This window comes from Armigeres subalbatus, chromosome 3 (genome assembly GCF_024139115.2).
Source record: "Armigeres subalbatus isolate Guangzhou_Male chromosome 3, GZ_Asu_2, whole genome shotgun sequence".
Classification (NCBI taxonomy): Eukaryota; Metazoa; Arthropoda; class Insecta; order Diptera; family Culicidae; genus Armigeres; species Armigeres subalbatus.
The window spans coordinates 27560220-27587395 of NC_085141.1; the positions used below are offsets into that span (position 1 = coordinate 27560220).

The following is a 27176-nucleotide window of genomic DNA, read 5'->3' on the forward strand; positions in this document are numbered from 1 at the left end:
CCTGAATTTTCCAACGAAAAAATGACGGCAGCAGAAACTGTTACGTGTACTCGCCAACGCGGCATACTTCGATCTCAATTGAAAACATTTGTTAAATAAATTAACCAAAAAGGATAAAGAGCTCTCAGGAAGTTTTTTGATAAGTATGTAGAAAATACCATCATCACCCGGGGCTTTCATATTTTTAAATTTTCTAGTAATAGATCTCACTTCATCCAAATTAGTTCCCAACGAAGGGTCAAAAACATTATCTTGGTTGAGAATGTCTTCGAAGCTTCGTGTAACCTGATCCTCAATTGGACTAGTGAGACCTAGACTAAAATTATGGGCACTCTCGAACTGCTGAGCAAGTTTTTGAGCCTTTTCGCCATTTGTTAATAAAATTTTATTTCCCTCTTTAAGCGCTGGAATTGGCTTTTGAGGTTTTTAAGAATTTTTGTGAATTTCCAAAAGGGTTTCGAACTGGGATCCAACTTCGAGACATTATTCTCAAAGTTGGTATTTCTCAGAATAGCGAAACGTTTTTTAATTTCATTTTGCAAATCTCGCCAAATAACTTTCAACGCGGGATCGCGAGTTCTTTGGTATTGCCTTCTTCTCACATTTTTAAGACGGATCAGTAGCTGAAGATCGTCGTCAATAATAATGGAGTTGAATTTAATTCCACATTTCGGAATTGCAATGCCTCTGGCTTCGACAATTAAATTTGTCAAAGATACGAGAGCATTATCAATATCACTTTTGGTATCGAGAGGAATATCAACATCAAAATTCCTATCGATATACGTTTTATATAAATCCCAATCAGCTCTATGATAATTAAAAGTAGAGCTGATTGGATTATAAATGGCTTCTTGTGAGATTTCAAATGTCACAGGAAGGTGATCAGAGTCAAAGTCAGCATGAGTTACCAATTGTGGAAGGATTTCGACTGGAAGAAAAACAAGTTGGTCCATTGGGATATTGAATAGTATAATATCCCGCAGAACAATCTTCAAATAAAATTTTACCATTGGAATTGCTTTGAGCATTATTCCATGAACGGTGTTTGGCATTGAAGTCACCAATTACGAAGAATTTTGATTTGTTGCGAGTCAGAATTTGAAGATCAGCTTTCAACAAATTCTTTTGCTGCCCATTGCATTGAAAAGGCAAATAGGCTGCAATGAAGGAAAATTGACCAAAATTTGTTTCAACAGAAACTCCCAAGGTTTCAAAAACTTTGGTTTCAAACGAAGAAAATAATTTATGTTTGATACGTCTATTGATGACAATGGCGACCCCACCACAGGCGCTGTCAAGACGATCATTTCTGTAGATAAAATAGTTTGGATCTCTTTTAATGGAGAGTCCTGGTTTTAAATACGTTTCAGTTATAATGGCAATATGCACATTTTGAACTGAAAGGAAGTTGAAAAATTCATCTTCCTTACCCTTTAGAGAGCGGGCATTCCAATTTAGAACTTTCACACAATTATTTGGATCCATTGAAACGGAGTCCGATAACAATTTTTTGTGTGTACTTTATACCAACCTGAACAGCTTCAGGAATGGTATTTGCTTTGAACATTGCATCAATCATGTGATGCAATTGTTCAGTTAAGAAATCAAAATCGGAAGCAGTCATGCTACCTGAATCGGCAACATGACCGTTATTTTCCGTTGGGACATGGGTATAAACCTCATTTTGAGAAGAGAAATTTTGTCTACCAGCAGCGATGTTTGCATACGTAGGTACATTCGAAAAATTGGAATTTACTGAAGTGCTTGCTACCCGTTGACGAGCGGCAAAATTTGTTTGTGAATTGTGGTGGGTATGAATTGCTCGACCGGTAACCGGTTTCGAAATTTGAGCGTTTGAAAAATTTCTACCCGTCGAATCTGGGATCCGATTGGAATTTCCGTCATCAATTTTGCACGGGAATTCAAAACTTTTTGCGTGAAGGGCATTCCCAGAAATTGGATTTATGATTGCCCCCACAGTTTGCGCACTTAAATTTATTGGAATCTTCTCTCACAGGACATGCGTCCTTGGCGTGAGAGGTTCCACCACAAATCATGCATTTAGCATCCATGTGACAATATTTGGTTCCATGACCCCACTTTTTCCACTTACGGCACTGGGTAGGGTTTTGGAAATTTCCCCCAGGCCTGCGGAAATGTTCCCATGTAACACGGACATGAGACATAATACAGGCCTTTTCCAAACTTTTCATATTATTTAGTTCACTTTTGTTAAAATGAACTAAATAAAATTCTTGAGAAATGCCCCTCTGGGAAGTACCAGAATGGGATTTCTTTTTCATCTTAATTACTTGGACTGGTGAAAATCCAAGTAATTGAGAAATTTCAATTTTGTGATTTGTCATCACTGGGGAGACCTTTCAAGACGACTTTGAACAATCGCTCAGTTTTGTCGTCGTATGTGAAGAATTTATGGCGCTTCTCAGTTAAATAGTGAAGAAGACGTTTGCGATCGTCAAAGGATCCCGGCAAAACGCGGCAGTCACCCTTCCTAGCAATCAGAAATGAAACCTTGATCCCCTGAAGGTTACTCGAAATCTCATTCCGGAAGCCAGAAAACTCGGCAACAGATACCACAATTGGCGGAATCCTTTGCTTTTTCGCATGAATCGAATCACCTGGGCTAGAGGTAGATTCGATTTGCTCAATTTCATCATTAATCAAATCGAACTGATTGCTCAGTTCGATTGGAGAAGAATTATTTCCGATATTAGAGTTAGAAGGAATATCTGAATTCTCCAGCTTCCTTCTATTTTTTCCGCGCTTGGGCAGGACGGTCTTGAAACCTTGTTTCTTTGAAGGAAGTGGAGAATTCAGAGACTCCCCCTTCCTCTTGTTTTTATTAATGCTCATGGCTGAGCGTGGAGACGTGACCTTCTAAGAGGGGTTTTTCCCAGAACGGTGTCCCTGCAGGATTACCACCGCTTGTCGGAATTTTACTTCCGCAAACGGGTCCAACGTAAAACGAAGGCACGGGTCCTTGCAAAGATCGTAACGGGATCAGTGGGTACAAATAGCGCTAAGAAGCACCGTTGAAATTAAAATAGCTTCGGGTAGTATTAAAAACTTCCTTCCGCAAAGAGAGAAAGAACCGCACAGCACGAAAGCACGATGCGGTCTGAAAGCACGTACATAATTTTCAGTTATTCTTAAGCACTTGTCCTTAACCAATTTGTTCGCAAAAAAAATGCATTCAACGGTGAAACTTGTTATGAATAAAAATTAATGTGAATTATAGAATATATTTACCTATCAGTGCTATTTTTACTTTCTTATACATTTTTTTTATACGTACAACAATACCGATAGGTGGATTAATCAGGCATTTTCTCATTTATATTAGTCCAATCACCACTGGAATCACAATGATAACAAAGAAGGAACATATTAAGATTCACAGCTATCGAAATAAACCCTGAAGGGAAGAAAAAAAAAGGGTAATTAGAACATTATCCACTTCCCCCGCAGTGTGTAAAATCTTTGAATTATTTGCTTTCTTGGTACAATCCACTACCAATTGAATGGGATTAGTTTAATTATATTATAATGGTCACCTGTGATATAAATTCACTGGAAAAAGAAACAATTGGTGCAAATAAGAAATGATTTTATGATTGCAAAAATCAACTTTTCGCGAAACCTAAAATTACAGTTCAAGCGTTAACTGTGTTAGTGTATGTATTATACAAATTTCAACATAGTATTAGTGTGAGCATCAAAGTATATTCTTGCATAATGTTATGATGTGGTAAAAACTGTAAAGTACAATTCCATTTTTTCGAGTCGATTTTTACACTTACCCCCTTTTTCCGCTTCCCCCTTACATAAGGAAGTGCGAGGGAAGTACGAAATTTGGCGGGTATGGTGTCAGGTCTTGCAAGCAACAATCAACAAGAGAATACTTACCGGAACAATCAGGAAGGCCACAGTGACGAAAAAGGACTAGTAATTGGAAGTTCGGTTCGTGGAACTACAAATCTCTCAACTTCATCGAGAATACACGCATACTCGCCGATGTGCTCAAGAACCACGGATTCAGCATCGTAGCGCTGCAGAAGGATTATTGGAAGACATGACAATGCAATGACAACAAATCAATTCCATCCCGAGCAGGAGCGACGACCTTGATAACAGAAGTTGGTATGATCTTGCCTTGCATAAGACGTACCGAAAATTAGGTATTATAATACCAAACGAATAATAATTTGTAATGCGTTTGGTGTTGGAATAACAGAGTATGTTATGTCTGGACTATTTTGCATATTAGTTTTTGGTACTCTTATCTAAGGAAAGTTCATAACAGAGTAAGGTATTATTTAAATAATTAGGTAGGGGGAATGACGGCTTTGGCAGGTTTTGTTCTATTATTGGCAGGGGGTTTTTTATGACTGACTAGGCTCAAATTTGGCCTAAACATTCTTTGCATATCTAAGAATATTGTGGCCAAATTTCATAAAATTTGGTCGACAAAAACCCCCTGCCAATAATAGAACAAAACCTGCCAAAGCCGTCTTTCCCCCTATTATTAAATTACTTACTCCTACTCGGGATGTAACAAACTTCCTATAAGTTAATATCAATATTTCAAAAGACCAAAGATATGTATGAAAAAAAAACAACATAATGTTTCATGATACTGTCTTCCATTGTGCGATAGATCAGTTAAATATGAAGTGCAACGGTTTAGTTGGATACAGGTTAAAAACAATTTCAAATGCTTGCTTATTATTTTTCCATTCAAACTCAATATAGATTAACTGTTTAAGCAGCATATGATAGGCAAACAAACAACTTCATTATTCCAGCACATTGTAAAACATCCCGTATGTGCTGCAATGTGATAAATACGTTAGTTCAACTTGAAATAAATGTAGTAAGCGAATGAATATATACCTATATATAATATATACCCATAGGTCAAGTAGAATATTGGATAAATCAAGTAGAGTGTTGGCATAATCTGTGTGGCTCTGAGGTATCAGCTATGAAAATCATAATTATACAATAACTTAGATGCTTAGATGCTTATTTATGGCTTGTCGTCATTTGTTGAAATAAACCTTATGAGCAGTGTCGTTTTTCTAATTCAAAAATCATTCATTTCCATTGGCATCAACACACATCACATATACATGGAGACGCATGGTTTCGCAGATCATAGTAGCGTATGGCAGGTCAAAGACTTTTAACCTTCTGGGACTTGCACTGATGCAAACAGTACAACACATTAAATAGAAGTGAGATATCTTTTAGTCAGTTGTCCAATTTGCACCAAACTGTATTCTTCACAAAATTAGTTCTTTATCAACTGAGAAGCGATTCGATACAAGGCTCGAGTAAATATAACTAAAAAGAGCTCAGGTGCACGGGGAAAAGTGACCAATTAAATAAATTTTTCTTTTTTTATCAATTCATACTAAGGTAGTGAAACTTTTTCTATATCACTTCTGACAATTACCTACCTACATATCTGTTTGACTACAGCGTCGATACGACTGTGCCTGGCGTATTGTAGAGCTTCATAATCGTCGGTCTTGGGCGATGTTCCTCCAGTTTCCCCGAACGTTCAGGGTCCCCAGATCCGATTCCACCGCGTGCTAGCTAGCGTGTTCGTGGCCTTCCATCTGGTTCTCTGTTGAATATTGTTTTCGCTATTCTTTCCTTCCGACATTCGCACAAAGTGACCAGCCCACTGAAGACTGCCGTATTTTATACGATTCACAATATTTTCTTGATACAGCTAATGATTCATGCGTCTGCGCCACACACCATTTTCTAGTTTGCCTCCGAGTATTTGTAAGCAGCACTTTTCGCTCGAAAACACTGAAAGCTCTCAAATCCGCCTCTTTAAACGTCCATGCTTCATGTCCATAAAGGGCCACTGGTAGAATACGAGTTCTGTATAGAGCAAATTTCGTTTCCGTCTGCTTGTGGCGGGACCTAAGCTGGTTACGTAGTCCGTAAAAGGCCCTATTCGCGGCAGCAATGCGTCTGTTCACTTCACGGGAAACGTCATTGTCACATGTCAAAAGCGTTCCAAGATAAACAAATTCTTCAACAACTTCAAACACATCCCCATCAAGCACTACCTCTGCCTCTGCACCAACACCACTAGGTCTTCCTCTATCTCCACCTGCCACCATGTACTTTGTCTTGGTAGAGCTAATGGTTAAGCCTATCTTTGCCGTCTCCCTCTTCAGTGGGACAAAAATTGGTTTCAATATAACGGTTTAAATTGTCCTCCTTGCAAGTCCCAATTGCTAGAACATGCGAAATATAGAGAAAAATGCAAAATAGTAGAATGGATTTGGCCTTGGACTGAACCCGTGGCCTTTTGCATATGAGGCACAAACGATAGCCATATGACTACCAAGCCCGCTTCCTCAACACATTATGGTTCTCAATTTCCTAATAATTGTCAATGGCGACAACTATCTAAATCCCACAGATCCCAAGATATCTAACCAAACTGGTTGTCCCATATAGCGCTACCCAGCGCAGCGGATATATTCCAAACTAAACAGTTTTTCAGTATATTAGCACAGACAAACAGACATACAACTTGTGAAATTTTCATCGTTTACTGATTTACTTGATATCCAATCCCCGAACAGCTTTGTAGAAGACTTTCTAAATCCAACAGATCTCGAGGTTACTATGTCTGAAACTCGATTATGCATATGCACAACTTGTGATAAATTTAGTTCGGAAAAGGTATTGAAGGGTAACTGCTCCCTTAGGTGGGATTTGATCCCACGAAACCAGTGCGCTAGACAGGTGCTTTTCCCTACTAAGCTACGAAGGACCTCCGTCGTCCTCCGCAGTTTAGCGGGTACTGATGAAACCAAATTCCCAGCACCGCACTAAGGGGTAACTGGACCAAAATCCTGGCCAAAATTATATTTCGGCGTTTTCTGGTAGGTTTTGCATTTATGATGCAAAAACATAGTAACAATCGATTTTCGAACATTTTTACAGGTGCAAATTCACCTACCAGTGATAAATGACCTTTCTTGATATGTTCAAAAATGAAATTATAAACTGATACAGAAGCGACAGCTCCACGACAATTAATTTTTTCACTCACTTTTGTCCTTAATTCGCGTGGGAAACGTGAAAAATGAAAAATCTCGCGTAGCATTTGATAAGGGCCTATTTTTCAGCTCCCATTTCACAAGTTTATTATATTTTTAGCAACGAAAGCTACCCAGAACGTACTATTAACACTGATTACTCACGCATAACATCAGTTGCATCGGAAAATTTGAAATTGATTAAACAAAAGTCTGGTTATTGTTTTTGCACCCTTATGGGTCGTTCATACACTTTTTCTTAAATCATCTTCATCTTACAATAACATAGGATCGATTATTTTTGGAGAGGAAATGTTTCTTTCTATTTCCTGTTTTGGTCCTATGTACAAGGTTGCCTCAAGTGGTTACTTCACTTAAGTCCAAGTAGACTGCTTATTCGAATTGTTTCTATTTAGCTTGAAGTGGCACTTGTCCGTTTTATCCCCTACCCCATATTATTTCTTTGCTTCAACTTGTCTACATAATATCAACTATGATGTATTTAAGTTATATCGAGATTTACATATCTGTTGTCAATGCAATCGCCAAATTCAATACAATTGATATTTAGATTTTTCATAAGATTGGTTAGTGGGAAGGAGATGAAAGATAATGGAGCATGCGCTATGTTTTGTAGCGATTTAAATGAGCAGCAGATGCCCCAAACTAACATTATTATTTGAGGGTTAGGTTACAAAATTGTATTAAAAAGTTTTTTTTAATCGGCTCCGTAACGCCCTACAGCAATTGAGCCTACCAAATGAACGAGTGAATAACAAAAAACAGAGTATGTTACTATTGTATTCAATCATGTTTATGTGTAAAATACCTCGAAAACCAGAATAAGTTATCTGCGGTTTTTTTCTGCCTATATCTGTTGAAAACAATGGCGGAAAATATGAAAACAACTTATTTTGAAGTTACTCGCAAATTCGTTTGCGGACGAGTGCGGATGATCTTTAACCCGCAATAGAAAGATGAAAGCCTATATTTTCATGTGTGTACAATCTCGTAGCGGAATACGAGGGAGTACTTCTACTTTTTTAATAATGAAGTTTGTTAAAAAATGGCAAAAACTCCATGTTATTTATGTTTATGAAATAATATCTTAATGTTAAATATAATTCATTTCAACTCATGGAGGTCCTAGGGCAGTCTATAAATGATGTTTTGTGTACTATAAACCTAACATTATATGTGTTGTTTAGATTAGTCAGCAGTGGTAACTGATCTTTGTCTTACGACACGCTGAAAACCATCAAATTAACATGATTTTTGATAGGTTGTCATTAATACTAATAAGGAACAAACGTAAAAATTTCAATGACACATAATGGAGATAATATTGAAGAATATTCTAAAAATATAATACTATGCAAAAGTTCGAAAAACGAGAAAGGGTTTTTGGCCAGCCATTTGTTCTAGCTACTCCACCGTGCACCGGGCACGTAGCCGAACTCTCGCAATACATTTTCCGAACTAACTCTCTCTCATATGTATTTTTGTACAATGCCAACCAAGTAGGATGAGTATTTAGTATTGTCTGGCTCCTACACACTTGCTCCATCAGCACTGTTTGCTATCCATACAGAGATTTGGTTATGATTTTTAAAGAAAAATAACACACCGCTAGTGCGCGCTGTACTCGGAATGTACTCTATTTCAATACGCCCCAGCTGAATCATATCTCTGATGCAGTGCACTTTTGCGTCAACATGTTTCAGCCTGCCGTGGTCCTTAGGATCATTAACAACTCTAATGGTTGATTGTTGATCGAAATAGGTCACAGGAACAGCTAATTGGTAACCAACTTCTTCCAGCAACCGAATCAGCCACACTCCTTCGCACACCGCCGTGGTCAGTGCAACTAACTCGGCTTCAGTCGATGACAAAGATACAGTTTGTTGCTTCCTGGTTAGCCAAGTTGTCACACATCCAAACACTCTGAAGACATAACCTGACACCGAACGTCGACCAATTATATTATTCGCCCAATCCGCATCACAATAAGCTTCAACATTTTTTGCCTTATCATCACCTCTGTACTCCAGTCCAAGGTCCACAGTACCCTTAATGTACCGCAGAGTCCGATTGAGATGTGTCCAGTGTTCCTCAATTGGGCACTGGAACTGACTATAGTAGCTCACCGATGCACAAAGATCAGGACGATTTGTCAAGGTTAAATACATCAAACAACCTAATAACTCTGTATGGTTTTGATGTACGATTCGATTCTTCTCCTTTTTTGAGTTTTAGGCGACACAGGTGGTTTTTCTCCAATACAGACACTGATCGTTGTTACTTCTCTTAAGCCCCAGCCTGGCAATGAATCGAAGGAAACGATCATTCCATGCTCTAGATGCCTGCTTGATACCATAAAGGGACTTATGCAGACGACAGACTAAATCCTCTCTTTGACGAAACCTGCAGGTTGGGACATGAAGATTTTTTTCGCTCAAGTCACCGTTGAGAAAGGCCGTGCGGACGTCCATCTGATGCACGAACATTCGCTCTTGGTTAGCTTCCGCCAGCATGATTCGCCACGTATCCAATTTTACTACCGGTGAATAGGTTTCGGTATAATCGAAACCAAAGCGCTGGCTAAATCCTTTGGCGACAAGCCGGGCTTTATAAACGTTATAGATCCCGTCGCGCCGTTTATTAGGAAAATTTACTATTTTCACGGTGTTCTGTTGGTTACGGATGTTCCGGAAGCCCAGCAAAAGATTCAATGGCATAAAAACATGTCCTCAATTAGAGAATCTATCCGCTTTGTTAATTACCCTAAAAAATCACGTTGATATCTTTTCAATTGGTTTCAATATAACTGACTCTCTTTATTGGCCCAACAAGACCTGTATTGTATTTCCGTAAGTTTTTTTGTTGTTGAAATTTCAGGTTTGTTTTTTTAAATACGAGCAATCCTCACTGTTTTAACCTGTTTTAACCTCATATGTAAGTGGGTCGTGGGTTCGAGTCCCATCGAAGGGAAAGTGGTTACCTCCAATCAGCGCCGTAGCGTGTGGTTGGCCAGGTTGCCCCCCGCCAAGGGCGCCAAGCCTTAGGGGGCGCCAAAATCAAGGATTTCGTGATTTGATGATTTCCTCGATAGTCAACCGTTAATAACTGATACAGGTATTAGGACGTCAGCTCAGAGGGCACGTTTTCCCCAATTTGGAAGATTTATGCTATCGCCTTCGCTGTCTTTTTCATCATTTATTTGACAGATAAAGAAGCAAGAAGAAAATGATAAGAACAGGAAACACAAATGGAAAGGAGCAGACATGAAGCAGGCTTCTAATGGAACGTACACACGGTCAAGCAGTTTGACCAACATTGACTCCACCTCTCGTTTGTTCAAACATCCATCAAGTTTTACCAACAGCGGCACGAACAATCAATTTATTCGACCAACAATATCACACACGAACGACCGAAGCCCCAACTTGAGCACCAACCATCAAAAAATATATGGGGGTTTGTGCAACTTCACTACAAATGCTCAAACATGTTCGGCGAACCTTGACTCCACCCCCGACAACTCAAACCAAAATCAAACCGTTTTAATTTTTTTCAACCGAGCCGCCAACTGTCAAATGGTTGTTCGAACAACTTCACACACGTTCAAACAAAGCAGCAACCGAAGCGTTTTCGTAGGGGCGTCGAACTGCTTGACTGGTGTGTACGTTGCATAAGGAAGGAGCCATAGAAGGGGACTTTTCAATACGCTAAAGGCGAAACACAGAGTAGACTGTACAAAACTTCACACGGAAGAAGTGATAGAGAGTTTGTTTGAATTTGAAATAAATTTACTTATTCAACTTAGCTTAGCTTAGACTGATTTGAGATAAATTTACTTATTTTACACAGACAAACTATTTGATTCGAAATCGATCGCATTTGTTCCATTGATATTTTCGATTCCATCGAGCCAGATGGTTTTATATAAACTGGTTAAGCTTTAAACGAGGATGAGTATTTGGAATGATGTCAATTGTCTAACAGCATACTGAGCGCAAGAATCTGCATCGAGGCATTTCAATAATGATGGCGACTGACCTACTTCAAAGTTGAATTTAATTCTGCCAAGCAATTCCACCATTGCCACCAAACTAGGTATTACTAGGTCCAATCGTTAAGCCAACTATCTACCATTTCACAACAGAGTTGAATTTTATTAAAAGTTTTTGAGTTCTTGAAACAACCGACCAAGCAACTATAGAGTTGGATTTTTCTTAAGCAAAATGGAGTATCTGAAGGTCATCCAACCCACTCCAAAGTAGGTTTTTTTTCATTCATCTAGGTCCAATAGAGCTCCAAGCACCGTCGAGCACACATTTTATTGGCCACTAGTGCGTGAATTCATAATAAAGAAGTTTGGATTTTTTTGTCCAGAATCCGTGTACTACTGGTTCGAGTTATTTTTATTTGCATAAGTTTATTCAGTTTCGTGAAAATTTCAATTGATTTCTAGGAAATTTATGGATTTCAGTAATCCTTACTTCCTACATCTATATTGGAAAATATGAAAGTTATGGAAGCTTAAGGAATTCATAAAGAAAATTTTACACCATTCCCCTTAACTACTTACTTGATACTTGATGGGCTACAGCTCTTCGATGAACCTACGCCGAATGGAGTATCCTTCTCCACTGGACTCGATCCTGGGCCAATCGCTTCCAGTCGCCCTGAACATTGAGCGCCCTCAGGTCCTCTTCAACTGCAAAAGCCATCGTGTACGCGGCCTTCCACGAAGCCTGCGGCCTCTTCCGGGTTCTCTACTAAATATTATCTTCGCTTGACGTTCTTCCGGCATACGAACAACGTGACCAGCCCACCGTAGTCTGCCGTGTTGTATAAGCTTAATAATATCCAGCCCTTTATACACCTGGTACAATTCGTGATTCATGCGACGCCGCCAGATACCGTTCTCCTGTTTACCGCCGAGTATTGTCCGCAGCACCTTACGCTCAAACACTCCGAGAGCTTTCCGATCAGCCTCCTTTAACGTCCATGTCTCATGGCCGTATAAAGCCACCGGAAGAATCAGAGTAGTATACAGCGCGAGTTTTGTTTTCGTTTGCAGACTACGGGACTTAAGCTGGTTACGAAGTCCGTAATAAGCCCTATTTGCAGCTGCAATACGCCTTTTCACCTCGCGGGTAACATCATTATCGCACGTCACTAATGTGCCAAGATACACAAATTCTTCTACCACTTCAAATTTTTCACCATCCAGCACTATTTCGCTACCACCACCACTAATGAACCCACGTTGATTGCCAGCGACCATGTACTTCGTTTTGCTGGTATTGATCGTGAGTCCAATCCTCGCTGTCTCCCTCTTAAAAGGCGCAAAAGCCTCTTCCACGGCACGGCGATCAATTCCGATAATATCGATATCGTCCGCAAATCCCAGGAGCATATGCGATTTTGTGATAATGGTACCGCTTCTTTGCACACCAGCTCTCCTAATCGCTCCCTCGAGCGCTATATTGAACAGTAGGTTCGAGAGTGCATCACCCTGCTTTAATCCATCTAAGGTAACAAATGACGTCGATATTTCATCCGCAACCCTTACACTTGACTTAACTAACTGTTGATAATAATGATATAGTTTGTAAATATCATTAAGGGTGTCGGCTCCGTTAAGTGTTATACACGCCTGAGCCTCTCAAATAAACAAATTTAGAAAAAAAAGGGGGCGCCCAATAAAGTTTCGCCAAGTGCGTTGGGAGGCCACGCTACAGCTCTGCCTCCAATACAATTTTCAAATCATTATCTTCCACATAATGTACATATTTATTTTATCGTAGACTTTAGCGGGATTTCTGAATTCACGAATAACTAAAAGGAAGACCGTGTTAGTCGGGTGTCTCAATACAACTGATTTATTACCATATTCCATACATGATTTCAAAACTCTGAGCTGAACTCATAACATATAATCCAAACGTTTCTCTCTGAGTTCCCATTAAAGGGTTTTGCTTTTTTACCGAAAGCGGAGACCGAATGTCGTCCACTACAACTTCTTTCCCCTTAAAACAAAACTCGTACTATGAGCTATTTGAAATTAACTTCGCAACATGCATTATCTACTTAACATTAATAAAACGTATAATCAGAGCTCATATTTATATATAATTCAATTGCTCAGAATTGCTAGCTTTAAGCATTAGATTCGAAAGAACTCAAATTATTGAATTCAATAGTATTTATAATCTTCACACCTTCGCTTTTTTGCATTTCTTTTACTTCTCCTGATAGCAGTATTCTGCGCCGCGGGGTGTTCATCAAGAGGGGAATTTTTCTCGCCAATATTGCCCAAGCTATCTGGTACTTGGACGTGTTGATTAAGCCAAATATCTCTCGCTGTGAGATCATCCTCCCGATACAGGAAAGAATCGGCGGCAAAACCATAAAAATCATAGTCCGAGTCATCAGACTCGTCGTTCTCATTTCTCCTGCGTTTGCGGTTGATGGGTTCGGTATTGTTGCTATTACAGAGCTTGCTTGCTGTGCTGGGACTCTCTCCGGATAAAACAAAACGTGTCGATGGTTGCCGGCGAGAGCCTGTCGGTATCTTAAGTTGGCGTTTATGAGCCGAAACGATCCGACCATTAAGCGAGATCTGCAAAACATTTGGAGAAACATACATTAGAAATTTAGCTGGCAACCATTGTCGTATGTCTGTTTTAATTGGGTTTTTATAAAATATAGAATCTCCCCTTTGTAATTTTGTTACTGTGTCAACTACTGCATTTAGTTCAGTGCAACTTCCGTCACGGTGTGATTGTTTATGGCTATCATTCAAATTTGTCAAATTATGTCTATAACTATATTTAGGGTTAATTAAATCTAACGTTGTTTTGGGCTTGTAGGAAAGCAGGCGCTCCGAAGGAAACCGGTTATCTGATCCAAGGCAAATATTTCTATAATTCATGAGGAAGCATGCAATCTGCTCGTCCATGTCCATTCTCCTCATTTCCGGATCGAGCAGAAACTTCTTAAGAACATCCTTTACCAACCGCACCATACGCTCTGCTTGGCCGTTACTTTCTGGGTGGTATGCTGGACTTTTCATGACGACTACCCCTTGTTCTTTGAAGAAATTAACAAAATGATCAGAATTGAACGGTGGACCACCATCTGTGACCAAAACATCAGGCAATCCAAATCTTGCAAAGATGCTTAAAAATATTTTGATTACTTTCTGGCTATTCGTACCATATTTCATTTGCTCTACCTCTAACCATTTGGTGTAGCTGTCTACCACTACCAAGAAAATCTTTTTTTCAAAGTAGAAAAAATCAGCGTGAATCCTGCTGAAAGGCTTCTTTGTAGGTATCCAAGGTGAGTATGGAGGACGCTTAGAAACCGCTGTAGTTTCCTGGCAAATATTGCAGCTCCTGACGTATTCCTCAATGTCTTTATTCATCCCGAACCAATACACAGTACGTCTAGCAAGCTGCTTAATCTTGTGCATTCCTGAATGATTACGATGAAGCAATTTCAAAACAGCAATCTTCATAGAGCTAGGAATAATGACTCTATCCTGAAACAGTAGACATCCATCAACTTCCTCTAAATCTCTGTAATGCGAATAGACATCGCGGAACCTTTTCTCCATACGGCTTGGCCATCCCTTTCTTATGAATTCCCTTATCGTAAGAAGGAACTCATCTGTCTCTGTTTCCTTAGCTACTGTCTTATAATCCAGAGGAAAATCACCGCTAAAATTAAGGCTTTTTACGTAGTCTCGATCAACCTCCTTGGGTACTTCTTGCGGAACCGGGAATCGCGAACAAAAGTCCGCATTTCCCATTCTAGCGGATGGTCTGTATACTATTTCATAGTCGTATATTGAAAGGTCTATCACATAACGCTGTAACCTAGTAACAGAAATAGAGTTTCTGCCTTCCTTTCCGTATATGCCGATCAGAGGCTTGTGATCCGTATAAATTATAAACTTTTTTCCATATAAATATTTGTGGAATTTTTTTACTGTACTGATAACCGCTAGCGCCTCCAAATGCAGAATAGGATATTTCTTCTGTGCGGCATTTAAAGAAAATGAGGTGAAAGAAACCGGTCTTTCTTCTCCGTTCACGACATGAGCAATCACTCCTCCAAGACCGTAACTGCATGCATCAGTAACCACAATGACAGGTTTTTCAGGGTCAAAGTATTCCAAAACGTTTGGTTTTAAAAGGAATTGCTTACATTGGTTGAAAACTTGATCACAATTTGCACTCCATTCATACTTTACGTTCTTTTTCAAAAGTTCGTACAGAACTCTAATGCGGGAAGACAAATTCGGTATAAATTTGGAATAATAAGTTATTAGTCCTAGAAAAGCCTTAAGTTCCGTAACGTTTCGCGGTGCTTGCGCTTCACGAATTGTTTGGACTTTCTCCGGGCATGGTAAAAGACCATCTTCGGTCAAAATGTGACCCAGGTAAGGCAGAGAACTAACAAAAAATTTACACTTTTTAACATTAACTTTTATATTAGCTTTAGCCAATCTTTCTAAAACCATATATAGCTTTTTGCGACAATCTTCAAAGTCTTTACCCGCTATTAGAACGTCGTCCAAATAGCAACAAACATTTTCTAACCCCTTCAACACCTGATCCATAACCTTCTGAAAAATTGCGGCACTTGACGATGCACCTTGCGGAAGTCTGTTGTACATGTAAAGACCTTTGATGGTATTTATAACCATGAACTTCCGAGAACGCTTGGACAACAAAAGCTGAGAATATGCTCCTGCAAGATCCAGTGAGCAAAAAACCTTTGAACCTGACAAAGCGGCAAATAAGTCCTGCGGCAGCGGCAAAGGGTATCTGTTCGGTATAATTAATTTATTTATTGAGACTTTGCAGTCTATCACTAGTCGGATACTTTGGTCCTTTTTCACCACAACTACTACCGGAGACGCCCATTCGCTCGCCTCGATCAACAACCTTGTCCCTTAGTCTCAAAGGTACCTCATATGCCTTCCGAAACACAGGCGTATCATTCTTAAGAATTAAATCACCCTCAAAGCCAACAATAGGATTCAAAAGATTTTTGTCAAATAAAGTTGGAAACTTACGTTTCACATCGATAATCGTCTCCTCCCGCAACTCATCCACGGATAACGCATTAATGAACCGATTCGGCATTACAGATTTTGTAAAAGTATTCCTCCATCCGTTGAAGAAGATGTCCAGCCAACTGCGACCCATAAGCGGTACAAAATCTTTTTCACATTGCAGTATAATTAGATCCAGTTTTTCCACTAAACCATTCAGCTGGACCGTCACTCTGACTTTGCCTAAAATGTTCAATCTGTTGCCGTCTATCACATATAACCGCTTGCGATTTTTCTCAATTGGATATCTACTGAATGACTTAGAAAAAAGTGCCTCTGAAATAACACTTTCCGCGGATCCACAGTCCACTTCCATTATCATTCCTTTTTGCTGAATAATCGCATTTACATAACACGGCTCATTTACCCTGCTTCTGGCCGCTATCATAAGGCATGGTGATTCTTCTTCATCGGAATCAGCAGACATTTCATCTTTTAATCTCTTAAAAAGCGCAGATGTATGCGAGGATGAAGGTTTGGGTGAATCGATGAACTTAACTCCCTGTTTGCTTTTACGAGGACTCTTCCGTTTTAGTCTGAAACAAAATTTCTTTGTGTGTCCCGTTTTGTGACAAAAGGAACACCTAAACACCTCATTGTTATCTTTATCTCCAAATCTTCTACTATTGCTTCTGCTTCTAGGATATGTCGATCGGTTCCTGTCATAACTTCTGCTTCTGCTGCGATATTCATGCTGATATGAACCACGTTCTTCTCTTCTACCTAACCTAGCTACCACTGCCTTTTGGCTCATCATCTCTATTTACGAAACGTGTCCTATCGGACGATAACTCTTGATTGACTACGTATTAATTTTTCCGCCTTAGCCGCTGTTAACTCTTCTTCATAAAAAAACCTCCTCTGTAACTGCCGGTCATATGTACCAATAACCAAAGCATCGCGGATAGCACGGTCCTTAAAATCTCCAAAATTACACAATTCAGCTAATTGTTTAATGGACATCACAAAATCTTCAGATTTTTCATGCTGTCCCTGCCTACGAGTCCAAAATTTATACGTATGAATTACATCGGAATCTCGTTTGTCGTATCTTCGCTTTAATTCGTCGGTAATTTGCTTGTATGTCAAGTCTCGGACATTCTGACCCGGAAATAAAAGCTTGACTTGGTTAAAAACTTCTATGCCACAAACGGCCAAAAAAGAAATTTTGTATTTGTCGGCAGAATAATTGTTATGTTCGAATAAAAATTCCAGTTGCTCTAAATACTGAGAAAATGGTATCGTACCAGGCACATAAGGCTCTGTAGTAGTGGTCAATGACATTGTAAAAGACTGGAAAAAAGCAGGAAAAAAGGAAACAAAACGCAAAATATAGTACTGCTCTGTGTATGAAATGCAATTTTCTAATCGTCGGTCACACAACATCAAAAAAAAAACAAACCACGTACCTGGAGTTCAGCAGCTAAGTATATAGTCAGCAAAAGACCAAACGATCACCAAAAAAAACTACTATACGTAGCTTCAAAGCACAAAAGCAACCACAGCAACAACAGTTCGCCGGAAAGGTCCGTTCGGCACAACAATACCGTCCCACAGCAGCAACAATACAACAGCAATAGCACCCTTAACAACAGCAACAACAACTACCGCTAAGCAAATCCTCCGTAATGCAAATAAACCGAAATGCAGCAATGGATATGGCGTGAGTAGCACTCTTTGCTTCACCAACATAAACAAACCGATGAGCTCAAAATCAAATTTCTTCCAGCTGAACAGAGATGCACTTTTTCCGGCTGTGTTCACCTCCTTGATGATAGTGAACTGTCACCGCACACCAATACGAAAAACTGCGGAATTCGCCTTAGGGGCCATCCACAAAGTACGTCACGCTCCTAGGGGGTTCCGAGCAGCGTGACTCATACAAAAATTTTAGAGGTTTAATACAAAAAGTTCGACCAAGGGGGTTCAAAATCCCCCATTTTTGCGTGACGTACTTTATGGGTCTTCCCTTACCACTGCCACAGCTGATAACAACAGTTTTCGACCGATGTGTGCTGTGGACGAAAAGAAATTCGGTTACAATAAAAGAATATGATTTAAAATGGAGGATAACAAAAAAAATCCTTTATCACAATTATTTATGATGAATAGTACAGAACAAAAGAACAAAACTTCATTCCACTGATTAAAAGGCCATTTGTTATAAAAAAAAAGCCACGCTATACCATCAAATGAAAAATGGAACCACATTAATAAAAACACTCAAAAGTACTGCTATAGTACGTAGAGTTGAATTTAAAAGCAATTCCACAAACTGCGACTTTTTCACTTCTAAAAAAAAATAACTTACACCGCACCAAATCACGCCAAAAGTGAATATAAAATTACCGGTGGTCGTGAAAAAAAAAATTGGTCGCAGTCAAGATGAATTTCACCTCGTCGCCACTATTTTATCGTAGACTTTAGCGGGATTTCTGAATTCACGAATAACTAAAAGGAAGACCGTGTTAGTCGGGTGTCTCAATACAACTGATTTATTACCATATTCCATACATGATTTCAAAACTCTGAGCTGAACTCATAACATATAATCCAAACGTTTCTCTCTGAGTTCCCATTAAAGGGTTTTGCTTTTTTACCGAAAGCGGATACCGAATGTCGTCCACTACAATATTCACTTATGAGTTTTCAGAACATAGTAAAATTAATGTTCAAGTCGGATGGTTTTATCCCCGGAATATAGGCTATTAACTTTGATTGAACTGTTTTAACCATTTCTATGTTAGGAATACAGATGCTTACAAAAATTATAAGGGAAATATTTATATTAACATCACCCTCAGCAAGGTTTCCTTTGTAGCTGCGCGTCTTACCGCATGGCTAAAGAGGGAAAAACCGAATGTTAGGCAGTGATAAATATCCCTCTTCTCATAACTCATCAGATCAGGGGTCGAGGGGAGGAAAATTTAGAATCAATCATATTTAATATGATTGATTCTAAATTGTCCTCCCCTCGACCCCTTCGTTACGTTATCTGTTCTCTATTTACCATAAAAACATTGCCACCATTCATGAAACTAATCGGAGAGTATATGGACCCTTCAGAACTCAGGACTGCTATCAATATTTTGTTTTTAAGTGATCTGATGAGTGATGAGAAGAGGGATATTTGTCACTGGCTAACATTCGGTTTTTCCCTCCTTAGCCGTGCGGTAAGACGCGCGGCTACAAAGCAAAACCTTGCTGAGGGTGGCTGGTTTCGATTCCCGGTACCGGCCTTAGCATTTTTCGGATTGGAAATTGTCTCGACTTCCCTGTAAATGTAAATGTATCATCGTGTTAGCCTCATGATATACGAATGCAAAAATAGAAACCTCGCAGTTTAACTGTGGAAGTGCTTAAGTGAACACTAAGCTGCGAGGCGGCTCTGTCCCAGTGTGGGGATGTAATGCCAATAAGAAGAACAATATTCGGATTCACGAATCTCTATAAATAGACATCAGCAAGACATTTGCTAGTATCGTGGCTTCAAAAAAGTCGAAACAACATCATATTTGAAAGAAATTTTGGAAGCTACGAACGGTGCTTCTATTCAGCATTCCAGAAAATTGGTGGGATTTTTCAATCAAGTGTCTCTCGCTGTAAATGCCTTTTATTGTAGACTGTAGTTGGTAGATATTCTACTTTAAAAGAATTCTTCATTAACTTTAAAATTTGTTATTCACTAATGATCATTCTGGTATGGCTTAATTGCTTCTTATTTCCCATAATGGGCTTCATGGTCGTGTCATAAGGCATTCAATCGCATTGTGATGCGGAGTGTGGGTTCGATTCCCACCTCAGCTGTAAAACTTTTCGTAAGATTTTTTTTCGGTAGTGCCAATGGATGGTGCATGCTGGTCCGTTATCTAGTGTGGTACTTCCTGCAAAGAACGAAATTCTTACTGGAAGCATTATACATGCAGTGTCTTGAAATTTTGTTAAATCATTTTCAACGTTCTCAGCTTCTGTTCCCGTACGCTCCAACGCTCTCAAAACTTATTAATCAACGTGTAATTTCCGTTAATGTAAGAATATTTTCCCACTGTTTCTTCCAACACCATCAACAGGGTAGATTGAGAAAAATATCAACCAAACCACTCAATTTCGACACGGAGTTTCGAGCAAGTCAAACGCAAATGGGGGAGTAATTTCTATTTTATAAGTCAAAAGAATTTACTACGCCGGGTAGCCAAAAGTTTTGGTTGTGGCTGCTATCCGTGCCTCCAATGAACCGAGACAGAAGAGGCTTTGCTCGAGTGAAAATGTGGTCTGCCCGGCCCCTCCTTTATGTGTCTACCATGCCAGCGACCAAGCATCCAGGACCGTTGTAAAATATTTTCCAGCGAGCACTGCCTCCGTTTGTCTGTTTTTACTTGGTATCAAGCAGCAGGTTCGGCAAGGCGGGCAAAATTTGACTGCAATCAGCAGATAAAGCGCTTTGATAAAATAATAATAATAACGGTTGTACTTCACCATCTACACCCTCTGTAAAATATTGGTAATGAACTGGATACGAAATCTGGTCCAGACAATGAGTGTTCCCACAAGTTACTCATTTTTGGCGGCTCAGTATATTGCACAACTTAATATAAAATCAAAGCCACTCTATTTTTTAAATAATAATTTCCACCTACATTCATAATTGATAGGTTTCCATTTCTCGTCTACTTTTCAGATACAGTCCTGGCCTCACAATCAACAACATAAAACAAGTGATAAATGAAACGATAGAAACTAATATCTGTGAGTCTCTTGTCATCAACTTCTGGTTCACATTACTATAGCATGTCTTCAACCCCTTATAGTAAGAAAGCCTTCACCGACTCGCCTCCGGGAACTGATCCGACAGATTCGAGCAGCCCGGACAGCCGCCGAGGAGCGAGCCGTTGTCAACACAGAATGTGCCTACATCCGAAGTACCTTCCGCGAAACGGACTGCATCTGGAAGTAAGTAGACCCCTTGCCCTTAGAACACTTAGTGTAGAGTTAGAACCACATAGCACCCCCGGTGTTAGTTTCGATGGACTCATGGATGTTCAAAACAATAAACCAATCTAGATGCCGCAACATGGCCAAATTGCTCTACATTCACATGCTAGGCTACCCGGCCCACTTTGGACAGATGGAAACCCTGAAGCTGGCGGCTAGCTCAAAGTTCACTGACAAACGGATAGGCTACCTCGGAGCAATGTTGCTATTGGACGAGCGGCAGGACGTTCACGTTCTTCTCACCAACTGTTTAAAAAAGTGAGTAAACCATTGAAATATGTAAGTAGTAAAACCAATCATTAGAGATCTATTATTTGCAGTGACCTCAACAGTTCGACGCAGTTCATCGTGGGGACGGCCCTCTGTACTCTGGCAGCAATTGCCTCGCCCGAGATGGCCCGGGATTTGTCACACGAGATAGAACGACTGATAGCATCCTCCAATGCATTTCTTCGCAAGAAAGCAATCCTGTGTGCCTTTCGGATGGTCCGCCGAGTGCCTGAACTAATGGAGGAGTATATACCCAAGTGCTCACACTTTTTAAACGATAAGAATCACGGAATCCTTGTATCGACAATCACTTTTGTAACGGAGATGTGCGAACAGAGTCCAGTGGTGCTCAGCTACTTCAAATCGATAATTCCCACACTGGTGCGGACGTTGAAAACACTCATCGTGAGCGGTTACTCACCAGAACACGTTGTAAACGGGGTGAGTGATCCTTTTCTACAGGTGAAGATCCTCCGGCTGTTGAGGATTTTGGGTCATGGTGATCCTGACCAGTCGGAGATTATGAACGATGTGTTGGCGCAAGTGGCGACCAACACGGAGACAAACAAAAATGCAGGGAACGCGATCCTCTATGAAACCGTACTAACGATCATGAATGTTGAGTGAGTTTGCGTTTAAATCCTAGTTTCACCGTATTTCTAGGCAATCATATTTTTATTCGCCAGGTCCGAGAACAGCCTCCGTGTGCTAGCCGTCAACATCTTGGGACGATTTCTGCTCAACAGCGATAAGAACATTCGGTATGTGGGACTGCTGACGCTGGTCCGAACTGTTCAGCGAGACATGACCGCAGTGCAGCGACATCGCATCACGATCCTCGAGTGCCTTACCGATTCGGACAGTTCGATACAGAAATGCGCCATGGAACTCTCGTTCACTCTGGTCAACTCGCAGAACATTGAAACAATTGTGCGGGAACTGCTCAAATATCTGGAAACGGCCGACGCGGAGATGAAGGGTATCTGCAGCAGCAGAATTGTCCTGGCGGCAGAGATGTATTCACCCTCCATCCATTGGCATCTGGACGTTTTACTTAAGGTGTTAACCATTGTAAGTGGAATTTCGAGTTTGATTACACTTAATTCAACAGATAGTTATAAAAATCTGAATGCTTTTAGTCTGGTAACAATATTCGAGACGACGTGATAGCGTCCACAATTCAGCTTATTTCCAACAGCCCCGCAGAAGAACAAAGTTATATAAGCGGAAAGATGTGGAAATCCATCACCAACATGAATCAATTGGAAAATCGGCAACCGCTAGTTCAAGTTGCCGTGTGGACTCTGGGCGAATATGGTGAAGCTGGAAGCTTTGATGGTAATGCTAATCTGGTCTGGTCTAATTTAAACCAATCGTATACAAATGCCGTTTCGAAACTTTACAGAAAATGAGCTCATTGATCACTACAGACAACTTCTGTGGGCTCCTCAGCTTTCAATCACGACCAAGCAGTACATCCTGGTGTCACTGGCGAAAATAAGCGTCCGCATGGAGCACTGTACTGCGTAAGTATTTATGATCTTGTCATGTGGACCATGTGGTGTGTGTAATTCCACCACGTACAGCCAGCGAATTCGTGGACTTCCACGAAACCGCCGGCCTTTATCCGATTCTCTGAAATTGTTTTCGCTATTCTTGTTTCTGACATACGCAGTTATCAGACCACTGAAGTCTGTCGTATTTTATACGATTCACAGTATTTTCTTCTTAACCCCTTTTGGGACGGATGGGTCATACATGACCAGCGTTTTAGATTGGCTGTGTAAAATCACAGAAAAGAGCTATAGGTACCCTCTTTCTTCAGAAAAATTGTTCATCAGGATTAGACTGGCCCAGATTAGTATGGGGAGAAAAAAATGTTGTCGAATTCCACGGGGCACCCCCCAGAATTGTGTCTTTGGGTGAGAAAATCAATCTCTGAAAATTTCAGCTCAATCGCTTGTTGCATAAGCTGGCGCATTTGATTTGAAGTTTGTATGGGGATTTCAGCCAAAATGTATAGGAAAATATACCTCCGTCACTCATTCGATCTGGAAATTGGTTCTGATTGCTCGATTGACCTCAGAATTGCAAAAACGGCAGTTGGTATGCTACAGAACAATTTCACAGAACATTGCATTAGCATTAGCATTAGCATTGAGCAATTCACACAAATTCGTAGGTGGTACAAGCCAAGACTATCGTATGAAAGTAGCAACACTTTCATCCGTTACCACAGATATTGATTTGGGACTAATCGCTATCTCTTAGATGAAAGCAATGCACTCTCCAATAGTCGAGATCTGTCCTGGCCACGTCCTTGCGAATGCTGAGGAAGGGGAAGGATGGTTAGTTGGACACCTACTTAAGAAAGATGCAGAGAACTCTACGACCTCTCATAGGTGCCACGGGAGGTTTTTGGATTGTTAGTGTTGAAGGTTTAACAGTAGGAATCGTTCTGGTAGAACGTGAAACACAGAAAGAACTAAGATAGAAATACAAAGTAGGAAAGGGACGAGCCTGGAATTGAACCCACGACCTCCTGCTTATAAGGCAGAAGCGGTAGCCACTAGACCACCGAGCTCGTCTTAACAATTTCACAGAACATTGCATGATGATTAAATGAACTTTTATATAGTTTTCGGCTGATTTGTGTATTTTTGGATTTTTTGATCGAATCGCATCAGCCGAAACCTATATAAAAGTTCATTTAATCATCATACAATGTTCTGTGAAATTGTTCTGTAGCATACCAACTGCTGTTTTTGCAATTCTGAGGTCAATCGAGCAATCAGAACCAATTTCCAGATCGAATGAGTGACGGAGGTGTATTTTCCTATACATTTTGGCTGAAATCCCCATACAAACTTCAAATCAAATGCGCCAGCTTATGCAACAAGCGATTGAGCTGAAATTTTCAGAGATTGATTTTCTCACCCAAAGACACAATACATACAATACCCCGTGGAATTAGACAACTTTTTGTTTCCTGGGCCAGTCTAATCAGGATGTTGGCTTTACAGTAAAACATCGGAGGCCAAATGGATAGAAGACCCAGATATCCGCAACCTTGGGAAGCTTTCGTTTCTTTGAGCATGCAAATGAATCTAAAATATTTGAATCCTATACCGCATTGTTTGATAATTTTGAACACTCAATCAAGTTAAATCACCCTGAACGTCAAGCCAGTGATCAATTTCCAGGAATCGGAGACGAGCCAGCCTCGGGCTAAAAGTCTCCCTAACAAAGACAAAAAAATCCCAGGAATACGAGATGCTCAAGGTTAGGCTGACCACGGTATTTAACGGGACAGTCCCGTTTTTTAGACCTTATTGTGCTGTCCCGTCGTAATCTAAAAAATCCTCAATTTGTCCCGTTTTTTTATTGATTCTTCCAAAGAGCTCCAAAATATTATTCAAACAAATTCATTACTTTAGGCAATTAATGTTCATTTTCAATTAGTTTTTTTAGTCGTTCGAAGTAGGAAGGTGATTTTTGTTTTGTCAGGGTAACAAAATCAATAGACAATATTGCCGAAAAGTTATTCTACTTTATGCATCATTTAAACCAATGTCGATCAAAAAAGAACGTGAATAGATAAGATTTGACATTTGCAGGGTTGTTACGGAGATCCCAAAATATTTTCCGCGCTGACTAAAATCAAATCCGCGCCATTTCCGAGCGACCCAGAACTAAATTTTAAATACACGTGAAATATCAATTTTGGTTTCCACAATCTCACCACTAGAAATACTGAAGCTAAGAAAACAAGAACTAAACAGCCTAAACTAAACTATTTCAATGCGCACTGCTTTTTAAATGAGATGATGATTTTGCCATTTTTTGTTCCGTTATTGTCAGTGGAATTTGGCACAAAGACATAATTGCACATAATTGATGAATAGATAAACTTGGCGAATAACGAAAAATCTGCCGAAAACGGCAATTTCTTATGAAGTAATAAATTATACAACTTTGTTGTAATAATTAAATTGCGTAGAGCTTCGAATATTCCCGACAATATCTGTCGAAATTCATCCCCAGGAAACTTATGCGGAAATTCATTCTGGAATTTTGTTATAAATTGAATATAAGAATTTGTTGAATATTCAAGTAAATTATTCAAATACAACCTGCGAAAATCTTTAGAGACTAGGGTAAATGATATATTTTGGACATGTACATATTTTGGACAAGCCTGAGCTTCTTCGATCAATTTTAGATAATGTGTAGGAAATTTTTTATCGAAAGTATGATCATTGCATACTTTTACCTCAACTCTAGCGGCTCCTGATGAGAATTCACAAATCAACTATTATTTATCTTTAAAATTATCTAAAATGTAAAGCTTTCTACCAAAGTGCCTGCTGGACGCCAGTATGCAGGAGAACATGCATTATAGGACTCTTCGTAACATGCACCTGAAACACGTTTAAATTGGTCCAAACGGCAATCTTGAGGTCCTGCGGCCAAAGTTTAATTGTAATTCAGATACTAACATATTCCAATCGCTTAACATGAACTTGAGACGGATGAAAAAGGAGTGACCAAAATGAAGTTATGTTTTTATGCATCAGACATTTATTGGTCACCCCATGCACAGTACATGGATGAACCATTAATTGCCAACTTTCAGGCTGTTTTCAATGATATCGATAAGATTGCGAAACAATGTTAATTTCTGGTTAAATACTATGTCAGTTAAGCAAATAAATGCATTTAAATGAATGTGGATACGTGTAGGTAAGTCATACCATTGAGATCTGTAGGCGGCCATTTTTAAATAAGGAGAAAATGACTCTGTCCAAAATATATTCATTTTCCATGTCGAAATTATATATTTGATGTCCAAAAAGAAAATATTTCAGTTCGCAGTATATCGCAGTTTACACCTAGTAAACGTAATTTACTCAAAAATTGGGCAATGGAGACACAAGACTAATCATGGGTTATGTATTTGGATGAACCTAGTGGTTTTTAATTGATTTATACTATTCAATCTCGATATTTATTCTAATGAATGACCTGCGCTTGTCCAAGATACATCATTTACCCTACATGCGGACATTCTTTCATAATTTTCCTGTGGAAAACGGTTTGGAAATTTTTCGTCAAATTCTAGGCGCAATTTGTAAGGTTTTTTTTACAGATATTTCTGTGATTACCGCTAACAAAATGTTTGAGAAAATTGCAACGTGAATTCTTGCGGGAATCTGGGAAAAAAAACTTCCGGAAATACATTCGGAGTTTCCTTCATTAATTCCTGTGGATTGGAAATTTCTGAAGACTTCCTTTGGTGAATGCCAGTGAACAACATTCCAAGAATTCTTTCGTAAATTCAAGGCAACATTACTGCAACCTTTTTTACAGTAATTGCTGCGGTCAGCGCTTCAAGAATTTACGCAGAAATTCCCCCATTTTTTTTATAATTTAACGGATTTTAAATGCTGCAGAAATCCTCTTTAGGCTGTAGTAAATGTCTGTAAATGAAAATGTAAATGTTAAATTCTTCAAAATTTCTTAGGAGGTTTCGTGATTTTTCGTGTTCGGAATATGAGTCATGTTCGGGATTTGGGTCAAAACGCTAACGAAAATGAAGCCCATCTAGAGAGACCATAAAACTAATTTTCAAATAAACGTCCAGAGAATCCTAAGATCTAGCATTTTATTTATTAAATTTT

General features: G+C 39.5%; 2 protein-coding genes across 6 annotated transcripts in view; one reads left to right on the forward strand and one right to left on the reverse strand.

The window, feature by feature from the left end:
- The window catches only part of LOC134227888 (AP-1 complex subunit gamma-1-like), a 170355-nt gene that overhangs the window by 132504 nt on the left and 10675 nt on the right, over positions 1–27176 (forward strand). For all 4 annotated transcript variants that reach the window (XM_062709585.1, XM_062709584.1, XM_062709586.1 and 1 more), the window contains 7 exons: positions 20912–20979; positions 21042–21183; positions 21295–21483; positions 21546–22118; positions 22182–22566; positions 22635–22833; positions 22901–23021. In XM_062709585.1, the coding sequence (XP_062565569.1) occupies positions 20912–20979; positions 21042–21183; positions 21295–21483; positions 21546–22118; positions 22182–22566; positions 22635–22833; positions 22901–23021 (1677 nt within the window). The remainder of the gene's footprint in view (positions 1–20911; positions 20980–21041; positions 21184–21294; positions 21484–21545; positions 22119–22181; positions 22567–22634; positions 22834–22900; positions 23022–27176) is intronic.
- On the reverse strand, positions 12973–18049 carry LOC134227890 (uncharacterized). Of its 2 annotated transcripts, none has more exons than XR_009983784.1 (2): positions 17643–18049; positions 12973–13728 (listed from the first exon to the last, which is right to left on the reverse strand). XR_009983784.1 is itself a non-coding variant. In XM_062709588.1 (2 exons), exons 1-2 carry the CDS (start codon positions 16658–16660, stop codon positions 13718–13720), a joined length of 477 nt encoding a protein of 158 aa, XP_062565572.1. In that variant the 5' UTR covers positions 16661–16794; the 3' UTR covers positions 12973–13717. The 2 variants fall into 2 exon arrangements, 1 of the variants encoding a protein (XP_062565572.1); XM_062709588.1 differs by lacking the exon at positions 17643–18049 and adding an exon at positions 16195–16794.

Coding starts and splice junctions, on each gene's coding strand:
- LOC134227890 (XM_062709588.1), bottom strand. CDS start 16,660: ATGTCTGCTGATTCCGATGAAGAAGAATCACCATGCCTTATGATAGCG.